Genomic DNA, 14,895 nt, shown 5'->3' with positions numbered 1-14,895 from the left:
CTTGTTTTGTTCGTCAAGAAATTTGATTTTTTTGCATTTGTTATCTTCTAATGATTATGATTTTGTTACTACTGCGTTTTCTGTTTTCTGTGAATCGAGTGATTGAGCCTTTAGTTTTTGGGATTGTATTCCCTCTTCATAATTGTTCAGTTCTTTTAAGCGTTCACCTATTAGGATTCTGGTGAATGATCTACTAGGAATGTTGCAATTAGCAAATTTGTTGTTTTTGATTCCATTTCTTGAGTATGATGAAAATGACAATCCGTGAGTCTTTGTTTCTGATTCCATTTCTTTTCATTCGCAAATTTGCAATTGGAGATTATGATGGGAATGCTGCAAGTTCAGTCTCGGAGCAGTTTTCCCAACTAAAATGAATGTCGAGGCTGGTTTTGGTGGCAATGCTTTATCTTCTGAGCTCATGGATCATGGTCGTTGTCAGCACGGTGGTGGTAAGCGGAGCATGGAGTGCGACGGTGACGGTGGGAGGAGAAATGGTTTTAGGGAGAGAGAGGTCGAAACTGTTTTTTTTTCCTTCCTTTTTCTAAATTTTGAATTGACCATTTTAACTCTCAAAGTGGGCCCCATTATTGGACTTAACGTCCAATTTGGACGGAATCAGAGAAATTGGGCACGGAAGACAAAAATTGGAAAGTTTAGGGGTAAAAAAGTGAAATTGAGAGTTTAGGGGGTGAAATGATGACACCCTCAAACCTCAGGGGGGTAAACTGAAATTAATCCTTAAATTTGTTTCTATCAACAAAAAAAAAAAATTGGATAAAAAATTGAACTGTAAGAATTTCAGTGGGAGAAGTTGAAGGCCGCGGTTATAATAATAGTGTGCAAACAAAACATACATTCAAGGGTGTGATCTATCAATTTTATATATTTTTATTTTATTTACTTATACATTTTCTTGGATACATACTAATATTAGTATCCAATAAGTCCTTATATTCGGATCATATACCAATTTTACACTCTCATTTGTCACAGTTATGTGTATGTACTAAACAAATAAAACAGAAAATAACAAATGGTGTCATTTTCTTCATTAGACGGCACTGGTGGCTAGTCCCACATTTGCTAGTAGTGAAAGCATTCTGGATGAACCCAAAGTTTCGGATCTCGATCTCCCAATTGCATAAGCATTGACAAGGACTTTGGCCGTGGCTGGTATCATATTACCATTAAGTTCACATAAACATGTTTATGATGCTTCTCTTAGGATCAAGGGACCTGGAGGGTGTAATTGAAAGGTTTCCTTGATAACTGATTTCAAGTAATCTAGCTTTGCAATGTCTGCCTCTTTAATCTTGTTTTTTTCCTTTGAATGCTTGTCTAGCACAACATTGATCATGTTGTCCTGAAAATCAAGACGACGTACAAAATTCTTGAAATGGCCTCCAAACGAAGTGACGAACTCTGAATCTTTGATTATTAACCAAACAAGGGGTCCTCTGAACAAAACACCTTGAATCAAGGTGCTTTCCACATCAATAAATCATATTCGGATTATAATCAGAATCATTTCCAGATCAGACCTAGGATCTGGAACCAGACCCAACCTCGGTCCTTTGATCAAAGTGACATCGTCGCCGGCCAGCCAAATCGGCTTGGAAACCTAATCCCAACGAAAACCTATTAAAATCTCGTTGATTTACATCAGCCCACAACTTCGCTTGATGTTTGATACGAGTTCATCGTGGCTGAATTCTTCGATCGCCATCAACTGCATTCAATCAGAAGATATCCCCCACCACTTATGACTATTAAAACAAATTCACTCTGACAAGAAAAAAAATAATCGTGATTGATGTACGAAAGAAGAATTGTCGATAGGAGGCTTGGTAGTTTTTTTTTTTTTTCGGCAAAGGGGAATATCATTAAAAAAACACAAGGGGAAAAAGAACCCTTGAGAGAAACAACAAAAAGAAGGACACAAACAACAGTCTCTACAAGTGAGGAGGACCAGGTAAACCGTCAAAAACAAGAACTGCAGCTAAGGGAGAAGGAGGATGTTGAACCCAGTTAGGAGGACACCTCCCACTATAGACTAACGAAGCAACAATATGTGCCGCTTTGTTTGCCTTTCTACTGGTCCAGGACTAGTTAAAATGCCGGGTTGAAAGGAGATACTCGACTTGAGAGAGAATATTAGTTGCTGTCCAATCCGAAGCAGGGCTATTTTGTCTAAGAGAGTTGATAATATCTTGAGAGTCAGAAGAAATGAAAATATCCTGCAACGGGAAAGTGTTGGCAAGATGCATAGCTTCTCTAATAGCCAAAGCTTCTGCAGCCATTGCAGAAGGGACCATCATCTTTATTGCTCTGCCCGCAACCAACCGACCATTCGAATCACGAGCAATTGCTGCTATTCCACATAAAAGAGAGTCTTTGAACCATGATGCATCAGTATTTAAACTCATAGGAGGTGGAATCCATCTTGAGAGGCAAGGAAGAGACTGAGTAAGACGTTGCAATTGTCTTGGAATGGGAATCCCAGGCTTGGTTGCTGCAATAAACTCATTTGCTGCATGATAAGAAGACAAAGCAATCCTGATAGGGTCTGGAGGAATATGTTTATATAGACAATCACATCTATGTTTCCAACATCGCCAGAGAACGAAAGATATGTGCGTAGCAAAGTCACTCGATTTCTCTAATTGACTCACAGAGAATAACGATCTGTCAAAAGAAGTAATGGTTTGGAGAGGGACTTTATAAGAGAAAGGATGAGCAAACCAAGCACTTACAATCCAGAGACAAGTCAGGAGGGCGTGTTCAATTGACTCATCATGATGCGAACACATGACACTCAGCAGAGGTGGCAATGTGTCTTCTAGTGAGAGTTCCCTTGTTGGAAGAATTCCATGGCAAGCACGCCAAAGAAAGTTCTTAATTCTCGGAATGGTCTTCAACTGCCATATCCAATTCCATAAGTGGGACGGGATATTGTGAGACCTGTGAGGATGTTGAAATAATTCTCGATGCACTTGCAAATGTTGGAAGTGATACCCCGACCTTACAGAAAACTCACCATTTTTGGTGCGAGTCCAAACAAGAGAATCAGGAATTCTTCTATCAGTAATTGGAATGGCAGAAATTAATTGAGCTTGAGCAGGAGATATATGGGGTGCAATGTCCACTAGATTCCAAGTATTGGTATCCCAATTGATGAGGGAAGCCACTGAGTTGCGATGATACTGCTGAGGTAACAAGAGACTTGATGGAGGGTTAGAAGGGATCCATCGGTCTCGACAAATATTAACATCAATACCATTACCGATATTCCATTGAGAACCCCGAAGAATCAAATTTCTTCCAATGAGCAAACTAGACCAAATCCAAGACGAAGAAGAACCTTTTTTGGCAGTAAGAAAGGAAGTAGACGGATAATATCGTTGTTGTAGAAGACGAACCCAAAGAGCTGTAGGATTTTGAATGATTCTCCAAGCCTGTTTTGCTAAGAGAGAGTTGTTGAAATCCTCCAAGTTTCGAAACCCCAAACCGCCATCTTTTTTGGCAAGACAAAGAAAATCCCAAGATTTCCAGTGCAGACCATTAGAGTCCTGATTTCCCCACCAAAAATTTGCTAAAATCCCATTGAGTTGGGTGCAAAGAGAAACTGGGAATTTGAAGCAAGCCATTGGGTAGGCTGGAATTGCTGTCCCTATAGCTTTTATCAGAAGTTCCTTTCCGGCCTGACTAAGAGTAGCTTGCTTCCAGCCTTTCACCTTCTTGGTGATAGAATCCTTGATATAACCAAGAGCAGCTTTTTTGGAACGATGCCAAAATGTAGGGACGCCTAAATATTTCCCCGGATCAGTCACAGTTGGGATTTGCATGATTGATCTGAGCAGATGACCTATTTCTGGGGGACTATTCGGACTGAAATAAATGGACGATTTTTCCACATTTATGAGCTGACCCGAGGCTATACAAAAAGTATGGAGTAAATCTGATAACATCTCACAATTTTGCAGAGAAGCCTTGAGAAAAAACAGTGAGTCATCTGCAAAAAAGAGATGACAGATACCCAGATTTTGGGGACCAATTGTCACTGGATACAGCAGAGATTGTTGACAACATTGATGATCATTTTTGACAGCACATCATTCACAAAAAGAATTAGGAATGGAGACAGGGGGTCTCCTTGTCTAACGCCACGAGAAGGTTTGAAAAATGGACCTGGTTTTCCATTTATAAGGACCGAGAGAGTTGAAGAAGTAACACAATTCATAATCAAATCCACCCACCGATCTGCAAAGCCCATTTTCAGAAGAACAGCTAGAAGGAAATTCCATTCGATGCGGTCATATGCCTTGTTCATGTCCAACTTTAACCCGAATGTGTAATTGCCACCAGACTTGCTCAACTTCAAATGGAGAAATATCTCATGGGCCACAATAATATTATCTTGGATTTGTCTGTCAGAAACAAAAGCTGATTGATTCTCAGTGATTAGACATGACATGAAAGTCTTGAGACGATTTACAAGAATCTTAGTCAAGATTTTGTAAGAAAAGTTACACAATGCAATTGGTCTGAATTGGGAAACAGTCACAGGTGCCTTAACTTTAGGAAGAAGAGCAAGATAAGATTGATTCATAACCTGGAGCAGAGAGGATGTTGATTGGTGTTGTAAGGCTGACTCATGAATTATACTTCTTACAGTATCCCATTGAGATTGATAGAAAACACCAGAAAAACCATCTGGCCCCGGAGCTTTTGTTGCACCTAGATCAAAAACCGCATCTTTAACCTCCTGAAGAGTAATTAATCAACTCAGTGAGCTTGACATTCATATCAGTGGTGACAATTGGATCCACAAAATCCAGAACTTCACCCCACTCTTGCTGGCCATTCGAAGTGAACAACCCGTGAAAATAAGCAGAGAAAAGATTGGTAATTTCTCTATCAGTTTCCAACCAATCCCCATTTGAATCTTGAAGGCGCAAGACTTTGTTAAATTGTCTTCTCTGTAGAGTTGAGTGATGGAAAAAACTCGTGTTCCGATCTCCCAACTTTAGCCAATTTACCCTGGAACGCTGCTGCCAGTGCATTTCATCCTGGGTCCAGAGATTGGTGATCTGGGAAGTAATATTCTGAATCTGCAGCAGAACGTCAGGCTGATTGGACTCATAAAGCTTTTCCAATTCAACAAGCTTCTCTGCAACTTGAGTGGTGGAGTTGGAAAATGTTTTTCTACTCCATGACTTTAAGGCACGGCTGCAACCTGAGAGATTTGATTTCCATACTGACATTTCTTGCGTATCAGACCCCAGCACCCAATTTTGCTGAATAAGAGCTGTAAATTCAGCATGAATTGCCCAGTATTGTTCAATTCGGAATTGTGAAGGTCCCCTAGACTCACTGGGATGAGTGTCCAAGTAAGATTGGTCTATGGTGAGAACCAATCTTAGGTAGATGAAAAACTTGGGTGCGAGATTGATCAGAGCACCAGGCCAAGTTTCCCAATGCTCGATCAAGTCTTTCTTTCATAAAAACACGGCCATGACGAATGGCAAACCAAGTAAATTCTGCCCCATTGAAGTGAAGATCACGGAGTTGTCTTCCACTCACAAACTCGTGGAACAATTTTAATCTCCATTGAGAAGGACAGTCTCCTCCCCACTTTTCTGAACAATCTAAAATTTCATTAAAATCCCCTATCACTAACTAGGGAATAGAATGAATCACAAAACGCTGGTACATCAAGTGATCAAACGCCAAAAAGCTACCTTTTCATTTTCATGGGGATTTCCATACATCCATGTTATTTTGCAATCAAAACCTTCAGAAAGGAAAGACACAGTAGTATCTATATAGTTTGGAGTCGAGTCAAGGACTGTGACCTGTACAGAATCACTCCAAAACAGAGCCAACCCGCCTCCAGTATGAATCGGGTCAACTGAATGGTAATCTGAAAACTTCAGATGTCTTCTCCAGTTCTTGATGGTATCCTCTGGTTGACGTGTCTCCATAAGAACCAGGATCTCAGGATTTTGCTTCCTGCAGAGCTTCTTCAAAGCTTGACCTGTCGGGGAGGACCCAAGTCCCTGACAGTTCCAAGATAGTACCCTCATTTGAGAATGAATAGAGAAATCGAGTGCAGTGAAAGTAGATCGAGGTCCGGCGGTGATGGGGCGGTGGAGGCGCCTGTGGACATGGGAAGGTGATGAAAGATGCGGATTGATGGGTGTAAAAGTGTAATATTGATCGAAAGTGATAGATCAGATTGAAGTGGATGTGGATGTGGATGTGGATGTTGATCTGAGAATAACAATATAAAATAGGGATGTCAATCTAAAACTAAAATAGCCGGCTATTTAAACTGATTGTCAATCTAAAATATGACAATAACAATATACAATCTGAGAATGGTTTACCTTGACCCAGCTCTTGTTCTTTACTTCTATTGAAGTGGATGTGGATGTTGATCTGAGAATAGAAAATAGGGAATGGTCGGGGAAGATGGGTTACGGTAAAAATGTCGAAATTTGGGGCGGTGGCTGTTAGCTGGTGGCGGAGGAGAGTGGCGGTGGAAAGCGGAAGAGGTACGAAAGACCTGGGTTGGCTCTATCCTAGAGCGAGAGTGGCGGTTGAAGGGAAGAGGTCAGTAGGACCTGGGTTGGCTCTATCCTAGAGCGAGACGCTCTCATCCTAGAGAGAGAAAGGGTTCACCCGGAGGCTTGGTAGTTTGAACCCAAAGGAAATGAGTTTTCCTGGGGGGAAGGACCATTCCATCACCGTGAGAAATCAGTGTTGATTGGTCGGAACCCTAGGCACCACGACCATCAAAGTTGTCATCAGATCAGTATACATGTTTGAGTTGCTTCTTAGATGAAAACACCACCGCAGCTTGAAACCTAGAAGACCAGCAGAGCTCAGCTATAGATGTGTGCAATTAGGCGTAGAGAAGGCGCTATCAAAGAAATAGAGCCACAATCACCACGACTACCAAAAACTAGCAACCTTCAATCCAGAGTTCCAGACATAAATGAGCCTCTGATTATACAAATCTTCGATCTAGCAAGATCGCCACTGCTTCCTTGCCAATGACACTTGATTGGCCAAACACATTAATCATAAAACCACAGCACAATGCCGATCACAGTAGAAAAACTTATAACGGATTCAAAATCGCAAAGCAAACTAAAACTAGGGGCCACAAATTCAGACGAGAACCACCAAGAAGAAAGTGAGACCCCAAGATCCAACGAATTCGGAGCTAGCTCGATACATTGTTGAACATCCCATGATCACTGACGACAAAGTGATTGCAAAAACATTCCCTAACATTGGGAAGAACAGATGTACTTTCCAATGAAATTTTAACCGAAATTATACAATAAAAAGATAACTTTTTTCAGTTTTTGGCTCAAAAAAATCTAGAGTGAACCAACAACCGTCTATTAACTCAGATCACATTTGGGAAGAACAAAACGGTTTTGTAAAATTCTTTGGGCCGCCGGCTGCACATGTATAAGAAACGTACGATGGGAGCAATGTACGTGTGTCAGTGTGTGTACTAATCTACTAGATTCGTAACATGCTCTAGCACCTTACGAAGCTTTTAACGCATGGACACAAAAATCTCTATTTTCTTGTTCTTTCTCTGTTTGTTTTTTGTTAGGTAGTGAATCGAGAAGAAGGTTCAAGACCCAGAAGTAGACTACTACATCACGAAAATGAACACCTGCATGCATTGTTACTTTCTCAGCTTGAAGCAAAGCCATGAGTGTGTGTGTGTATATAACATATAAAAAAAACAAATATATATATATATATATATATATATATATATAGTCAGGTAATCTCCCATGTGAACTTAAATGCTAATGAATATGATAGACCCACAATTTGAGGTTATCATAATTTTCATCAACCTTTTCAAATACCCATGTGCGCTCCATCAGTCGAGGAACAGCAAAATCAATGAAATCTAAAAAATGAACTAAACGGAAATTTTATTTAAGAAACAACTGAAAACATAATTACAATCACGTAGAATAATGGAGTGCCAGGGGTACCAAATCGGACAGAGGACTCGGGCCCGGCGACGGAGCCGGAGAGTTTCTACAGACGGGACACGTGGCACTCATGCGCAGCCATTCGTCTACGCATTCAACGTGGAAACAGTGATGGCAATCCGGGATGCACCGTACGGGATCCTTGGCCTGGTACTCCGACAAGCAGATGGAGCAAACGCCGTCGTTCGGCTTAGGCAGCCGCCGGCTTTCCCCGAGAACTATCTTCGGGTAAGAGTCTATGGTAGGCCCATCGAGGCCCAGCACGACCGTCATTGGCTCGGCTGAATAGATGCCTGTGGTGGTGGGGGAGCGGCGGTGGGAGTTGGACTCGTCGTAGTCGTCGTTGTAAAAACCGCCATGGGCTTTGACTTTGACGCAGGCGTAAGAGGCGAGCATGATGGCGGAGATGAGTACGAGGATGCTGACGGCGATGGCAATGCCGTAGCCGACGCCGACGCCGGTGGCAGAGATGGGAGGGTCAGCCGTGAACATGACTACATGAGAGAGAGAGAGAGAGAGTTGACAGCGAAGAGTGGAGCTAGAGTGATGTGAGATATGCCGTGTATATTGCTTCTGGTATCTGATGGGGAGAGTGGAGTAGACAGGGTCTCTGAAAGCTCGGCGGGGTGGGTGGGGAAAAATTAAATGGCTTCAGCTTTTGCAGTTGGTGTTAATGGAGTACTTAATTACCAGGCTTGCTATGTCCATTCCATGCCATGGTGTTCAAAGTTCAAACTTCTTGTTTAACTGAATAGTACTGTAATCAAACTTTTGACCTTTTTGTCTTGGTCCTTAAACATTTTTTTTTTTCAACCCATTACTTGAAATACAATTAAACTACAAATCCAGGGAAAGTGGAGTTTGAAATTTTGAATCTTCAAGATAGTTATCAACAAAGGAAACTAGCTAGCTAAGTTGTCAGAAGTGGTTGGAAACAACTAATCGTTATTGATCAATACCCTTCGAATTAATAACTAATTCTTGCTTCTTCGTTTTTAGTAATAACTAGACTCTTAAGTTTTAATACACTCGTACATGTGTTAAATAAGAGTGCGGCTATTGTCACCCTATCATTTTCTTTATTCACCCTACAAATATTTGAATTATTAAAAAATTATATTACCCAAATGCAAAATGACTAATAAGTACACTAATTTTTTTAAATTTAAATATTTAAGGAAAACTAAATACATAACTAATTAAATATAAAATTACTTAATTTCTCTTCTAATAACATTAATCTTCATCTTCTCCATCCAAATTTCAATTTATTACAATTGTATTTTTTATTTTTTTGTTGCGTCTTCATCGTTAATTCGCTATTCTATTCACAAATCCATTAGTATTAACTTCATCAAAATCTTTATAATACCTTTATAAACACCAAAAGTAAAAAATTAAAAACACGAAGAAAAAAAATCAATCTTTTTTTCATTGCTCATAGTAGCACTTACTAATTTTTTTAATATGGATTGCAATAAAAGAACATTGAAATTGAATGGAAAAAATAAAAAAATGGAAGTAAATCAAATTATGATTCTATTAGGAAACTTTAGGACGTCTTTTTAATTGATATAAATTAAATGAGAAATTTTCGTTAAACAAAATTTCTTTTTTAATTTGATATGTCATATGATGGAGGATATTCTTGGAAAGAGAAAGAAAGTTTCTATTCAGACCTCCAAATTTGCTCACTTGACCTCACTCTATTATGAATTATTAAATGACATATATAACCTACTATAAAATGACTATTAAGGACAATAATTATACCAAAAAAAATATTATATTTATTTTATGTAGACTTTCCAATTCAATAATATTAGATTGTATTCTTTATTATTTTCCTTATCTATTTTCATTTTCCAATTTCACTACATACTCATTAAAGCATTCATATATATTTAATAAGAATTAAAAATATGATTAAGATCATGTGACCTAAAAATGTATGATATATATGTTGAACGCATATTGATGAGGGAAAACAAAATAAACCCTCTTATGATTTATGATCTATATCTAAGTCAATCCATTATATTTTCAAAAAAAAAAAAACTAAAAATATTTAAATAATTAATCATGTGGTACAAAAAATACAGAAACAAAAAACATTAAAAAACGAATGATTTTTTTTTTTTTAGAATAAAAAAATGATTTCTTCATTTTCTTATTGATTAGACATTAATTTTTGAAAGTCAAGTTTGATTAAGAAATGTATATTTAGTTAAGATTTATAAAGTGATAAAATCATTGAAATGACTAAATTTTTTATTTTAAAGATAATAATTTGTTTGCAAATTACATGAGTGATGTTATTTGAGGAACTTTAGTGAGGTTTAGTGAGTAAATTTAGTATTTGAAAATTTGATTAGAGGTGTAAAAAGCACAGAGATCAAGTGAGTAAATTTGGAGGTTCCAATAGAAAAACATGGGTTGGATAAGTAAATCTAATAATTGAAGTTAAAATGTAGGGTGTAATGAGCAAGTAGGGTGAACAAAGAAAATTATAGGGTGACAATAGCCTCACCCGTTAAATAATTGTGACAAACTAAAAATAAATAAAAAATAAAAAGAAAATGAGGTTATTGTTAAAGGAAAAACATATTGTGTGCCTTCGTCAAAGTGATTGACGGAGAGGGAATCAAGCAATTACCGATTAACATCAATCAGCATGGATTACGAACCAATCAGTAGTTAATGTCAGAGAAATTTTGATAAATGACCCTTTTTGGGTCTTCAAAATGGTTTATAACCTTGTTGTTTAATTTAGTTGAAAAATAACCATTTGAGAAGGTAAAAAGTCATCTAAACCCTTATTAAATCCCTAGAACAAAAACTTGAAAATTTTTAAGAAATCTTTTCTCATTCGGTGAGCAAAGATTTTGAACTTTTAAACTCTGAAATTTTTCTCCTCTAATTTACATATTATTGACCTAACCAATATGCTATATTTTTGCTTTGACCCGTGGAATACAATTGCTCTACTTTGCTTTAATTGAAAAGGGAAATATCATTTTCATACTTTGTTTGAATAGCCAAAAAAAAAAAAAAGAATAAAAACCAACAGTAGCAATGTACAAGGTTCCAGAGACTAAATGACTTCTTAATGTCAAGCTTAGTGAAGAAGTAAAATGCAGCAAATAGAAAAAATTACAGCGCTGAAACTTAAGTACATAGAATTAAAGTGTTGTAATTTAAAACACGACATTAATAGGAAGATCGCATTCCATCAAACAAGTGGAATTGGATTTTGGCAAGTTGCACGGTTATGACCTCCTCCACCACATCTTGTACACTTTTTTCTAATTGCATCTTCTCCTATAGATGGAATTCGTACCGTCTTACGTCTTCCAGGTACTACTTGTCTTATTGGTGGTAAGACAATTTTGTTCTGCACGTCTTCAGGCACATCCCACTCACTTTTATTCCCAACTGGCCAAATAGGCTCCGCATACACTAACATAAGTGCATTGGCTATGTAAAATTGGGAGCACATGCTATACACTGATATTCCTTTAGTTCTACAGGCAACAGTTGCATGGGCACAAGGAAGTCGATCAAGATCAAACTCTCGACATGTACAAGTCATATTATTTAAGTCCACCGTAAATGTTTGTCTTTGATCATGTATTTGAAATGCATAGAGATCAATTGGAGACACCTAATGTATAATGAAACCAAAGTGAGCATGTTTCCGAATCGAAAATCAAATAATATAGTATAACAAGTACAAATATTATGACACTAATTTTTAGAATACATACCCGCATATGCGAACCACTATTGTTGTTTTTGCGCACTTTGTCTTCTGCCCATTTGGTTAAGTGTGTATTAAGGGAGCTTGCTGCATCACGTCGTTCAACAAACCATTGTTGAAGCACCTCTCTTAGGTGATCCACTAAAGCAGTAATTGGTAATTTTCTAGCATCTTTAAGCTTTGAGTTCATAGATTCAGCAATGTTGGATGTCATCATGTTGTATCTGTATCCCATAAAATGAGCTCGTGCCCACTTATGACACCCAATGTCTTCAAGATATTTACAGACTTCTCCATCTTTTATTTTTCGAATGTCATCCATCAATGTATTGAACTCGGATACTTGGTACTTCTTTGCTGCTGTGTAATATAACTTAAGGATCTTCATTTTTTTGCCAAACTTTGATTGCAGGTTGTTAGCTATGTGAAAGATGCAGGCTCCATGATGTGCTACAGGAAAAACATTATCCACAGCTTTGGCAATGCTTCCATGTCGATCAGATATAAAAACCAAGTTCTCTACAACTCCAATGGCCCCTCTCAATTTTGTCAAAAACCATGACCATGAGGCATCATTTTCCGAGTCTACCACCCCAAATGCCAAAGGATATATTTGATTCTCTCCATCTTGGCATGCAGCCACAAACATGGTTCCAAAGTACTTTCCTTTCAAAAATGTACCATCTATAGCGATCACGGGCCTCATAGAATCACGAAATCCTCTAATTGAGGCTCCAATTGCCATGAAAAAGTATAGAAAGTGATTATGTTCATCAGTTTCTATGTGTGTTATTGTACCTTGATTTTTGCGCTCTAACATAGCACAATATGTTGGGAGTATAGCAAATGATTCCTCTGGTGATCCCCTTGCAATTTCTAGTGCTGCTTCTCTTGCCCTCCAAGCTTTATTATAGCCCATATTAACTCCAAGTTGGACATGTGCATCATCAATGATATCTCTAGGTCTGTATATACGCGAGGTTCCTCCCTCAAACTTTGACTTGACAAATTGACCAATTAGGGAGCTGCTTGCTTGTCGATGATCACGATGAATAATATCCAACGAACAAGAATGTTCATTATGAAACTTTCTTACTTCAAAATAGGCCAAGTCTTGTAGCTTTATTGCACGGAGTCGCCACTTACAATTAGGATCCACACACCTAACTTCAAACCGATCACTAGCAGATTTGTTCACTTTAAACTCGTAATTCTTTCTTATTGCGAGCATGCCTAAATGTTGTTTCAAGGCTTTCTTACTCGGATATAACTGACCTACCAAAATATCTTCATTGGTGTCCACAAATGCAACATTCTCATAGTCTTCTATGCGCCTTCTCTTGCTAAAATAAGAAGATGATGGAGTAGAGTTAGCATTCGTAGGTTGCTCAGTTTCAATTTCTACATCGTCCATTGGACTCTCATTATCCCAAGTGGCATGTGGAAACTCATCTTCCTCTCTATTTTCGTATGATACATTACCACCATTATCCAACCCAGAGTTTACTACTATTCGCTCATGCGGGGAACTCAATGCAATTGGACTCTGATCTTCAAGCTCAGTAGCGAACATTGTTGAGACAACATCATCATACTAAAAAGATGGGTTAGGTCTACTATTCATGCCTTGATTACTTCCACTTACAGATCTTGATAAGCTGCGTTCCAGAGTAATGTATAATGGAATCTTGTTAGGTTGCACTGAGAGGCTGTCACACACCCAACTAGCTACATCTTCGTTGTCAACTATCTCCATTGTGTTGCACACCCCTAAGCTGTTCTTATATTGATAATGCAATTTCATTCCACATTGATTTGGACTAATACCAATCCGATGATATAATTCCTTCACAAGCTCTTGGCAGGTAACATTGTTTGAGACTAACATTGATTTCGATTGATCACTTGTATATTGGGAGTTCACCCATTTCCCACCGTAATAAAGAACAACCATGAACCGATTCATTATCTGAAAGAAAAGAAAAAAGAAAGAAAGTGACCATGATAGTAGTCTAGCGTTAATACAAATATATATCAATGATGCTTTATGGAATAAACAGAAGCAAGGCATCAGACAAAATAAAATTATAAAAATAACAACAGCAAGGCTATATGAAGTGTAGACTTAAACTAAACGAAGTGGAGGCTATTAAACAAGCAGGACTATAGGGAGACATAAATCTTCTAAGCTAGACTCCTTAAACTGTTGTTCAATACAGAAACACAAGGAAGCGTGAAGGCAACAATCACTAACCAGGAAAGTATATCACTAAATATATATTCTGGAACAACAATGCATATATATATTTGTTAAATCAAATACCCCCAACAAGGAGGGAGATCATCAATATCAGTTCAGATAGTTGCACGTCCTATTTGACTCAATCAGCAATGTCTGCATAGATTTTTATGCAGAACGACATGCAAGCATGTAACAATGTAAATAGAGGATTGATACAGAAACTTTCATGCAAGTGTGAAAGTTAAAACTAATAGCTATACTCTGACCATTATCTCTTCAGTGCTTGCATAAATTAGAGCTAGACTGGGTTCCACTGCAATTTCATGGAACTCAGAAGGAAATAAAATGCACGTTTTGGTCCGGCCTCACGCTTCAATGAATGGGTTAAAACCCTTTTATAGACCAGATGGACAAGGATTTGGGGTTAAGCATATGGTCCCACAAGAGTTATCGACATCCCCCCACGATCGATCTAGAATTGGTATTTGCTATTAGTGGTGTGTTTGTATTTCTCTCAAGTACTCATGATCCTATATATGACTATCACGATGACGCAGAGATGAAACCTTCACACCTATTAAATCATAAGCCTTTTGGCTTGGTACGGGTAACTGGTGAATGTGGTGACTATGATTGATCCAGTTTTCTAATTCTTTTGTTCACACTACAGCATTGTTAGTAAATTTGTTCCCCATGTATGCCGACATATAACCAAATTACTCTGCACTCAACATATAAATTAAACCCTAAAATCTTGAAGAACATAATTAAAATAGCAAGTGTTGAATCTTTATTTGACCACAAAATTATAATCCAATTCTTGAAAAGAAAAACAAAGAGATTATTGATGTACATACCTT

At 38.0% G+C, this 14,895-nt stretch overlaps 2 protein-coding genes across 3 annotated transcripts in view; both read right to left on the bottom strand.

Annotated features, from left to right (window-relative positions):
• Positions 1-7,937: 7,937 nt before the first annotated feature.
• The window catches only part of LOC112182713 (putative RING-H2 finger protein ATL69), a 20,176-nt gene continuing 13,218 nt past the window's right edge, over positions 7,938-14,895 (bottom strand). For both annotated transcript variants that reach the window (XM_040512410.1, XM_024321236.2), the window contains exon 2: positions 7,938-8,552. In XM_040512410.1, coding sequence (XP_040368344.1) covers positions 8,004-8,525 — 522 coding nt within the window. In that variant the 5' untranslated portion in view covers positions 8,526-8,552 and the 3' untranslated portion in view covers positions 7,938-8,003. The remainder of the gene's footprint in view (positions 8,553-14,895) is intronic.
• LOC112202408 lies at positions 11,146-13,043 on the bottom strand. The gene is made up of 2 exons (XM_024343419.2): positions 11,801-13,043; positions 11,146-11,697 (listed from the first exon to the last, which is right to left on the bottom strand). The coding sequence occupies exons 1-2, from the start codon at positions 13,022-13,024 to the stop codon at positions 11,266-11,268; spliced, it is 1,656 nt and encodes a 551-aa protein (XP_024199187.2). The 5' UTR covers positions 13,025-13,043; the 3' UTR covers positions 11,146-11,265.

This window comes from Rosa chinensis, chromosome 1, assembly GCF_002994745.2.
Source record: "Rosa chinensis cultivar Old Blush chromosome 1, RchiOBHm-V2, whole genome shotgun sequence".
Lineage (NCBI taxonomy): Eukaryota > Viridiplantae > Streptophyta > Magnoliopsida > Rosales > Rosaceae > Rosa > Rosa chinensis.
This window is presented reverse-complemented; position numbering and strand designations above follow the sequence as displayed.

What these genes read in the sequence shown, in the direction of transcription:
- LOC112202408 (XM_024343419.2), bottom strand. Translation starts at nt 13,024, where the DNA reads ATGCTCGCAATAAGAAAGAATTACGAGTTTAAAGTGAACAAATCTGCT. An exon ending in ATAGTGGTTCGCATATGCGG is followed by an intron (nt 11,698 to 11,800) that starts GTATGTATTCTA and finishes ATTATACATTAG; the next exon opens with GTGTCTCCAATTGATCTCTA.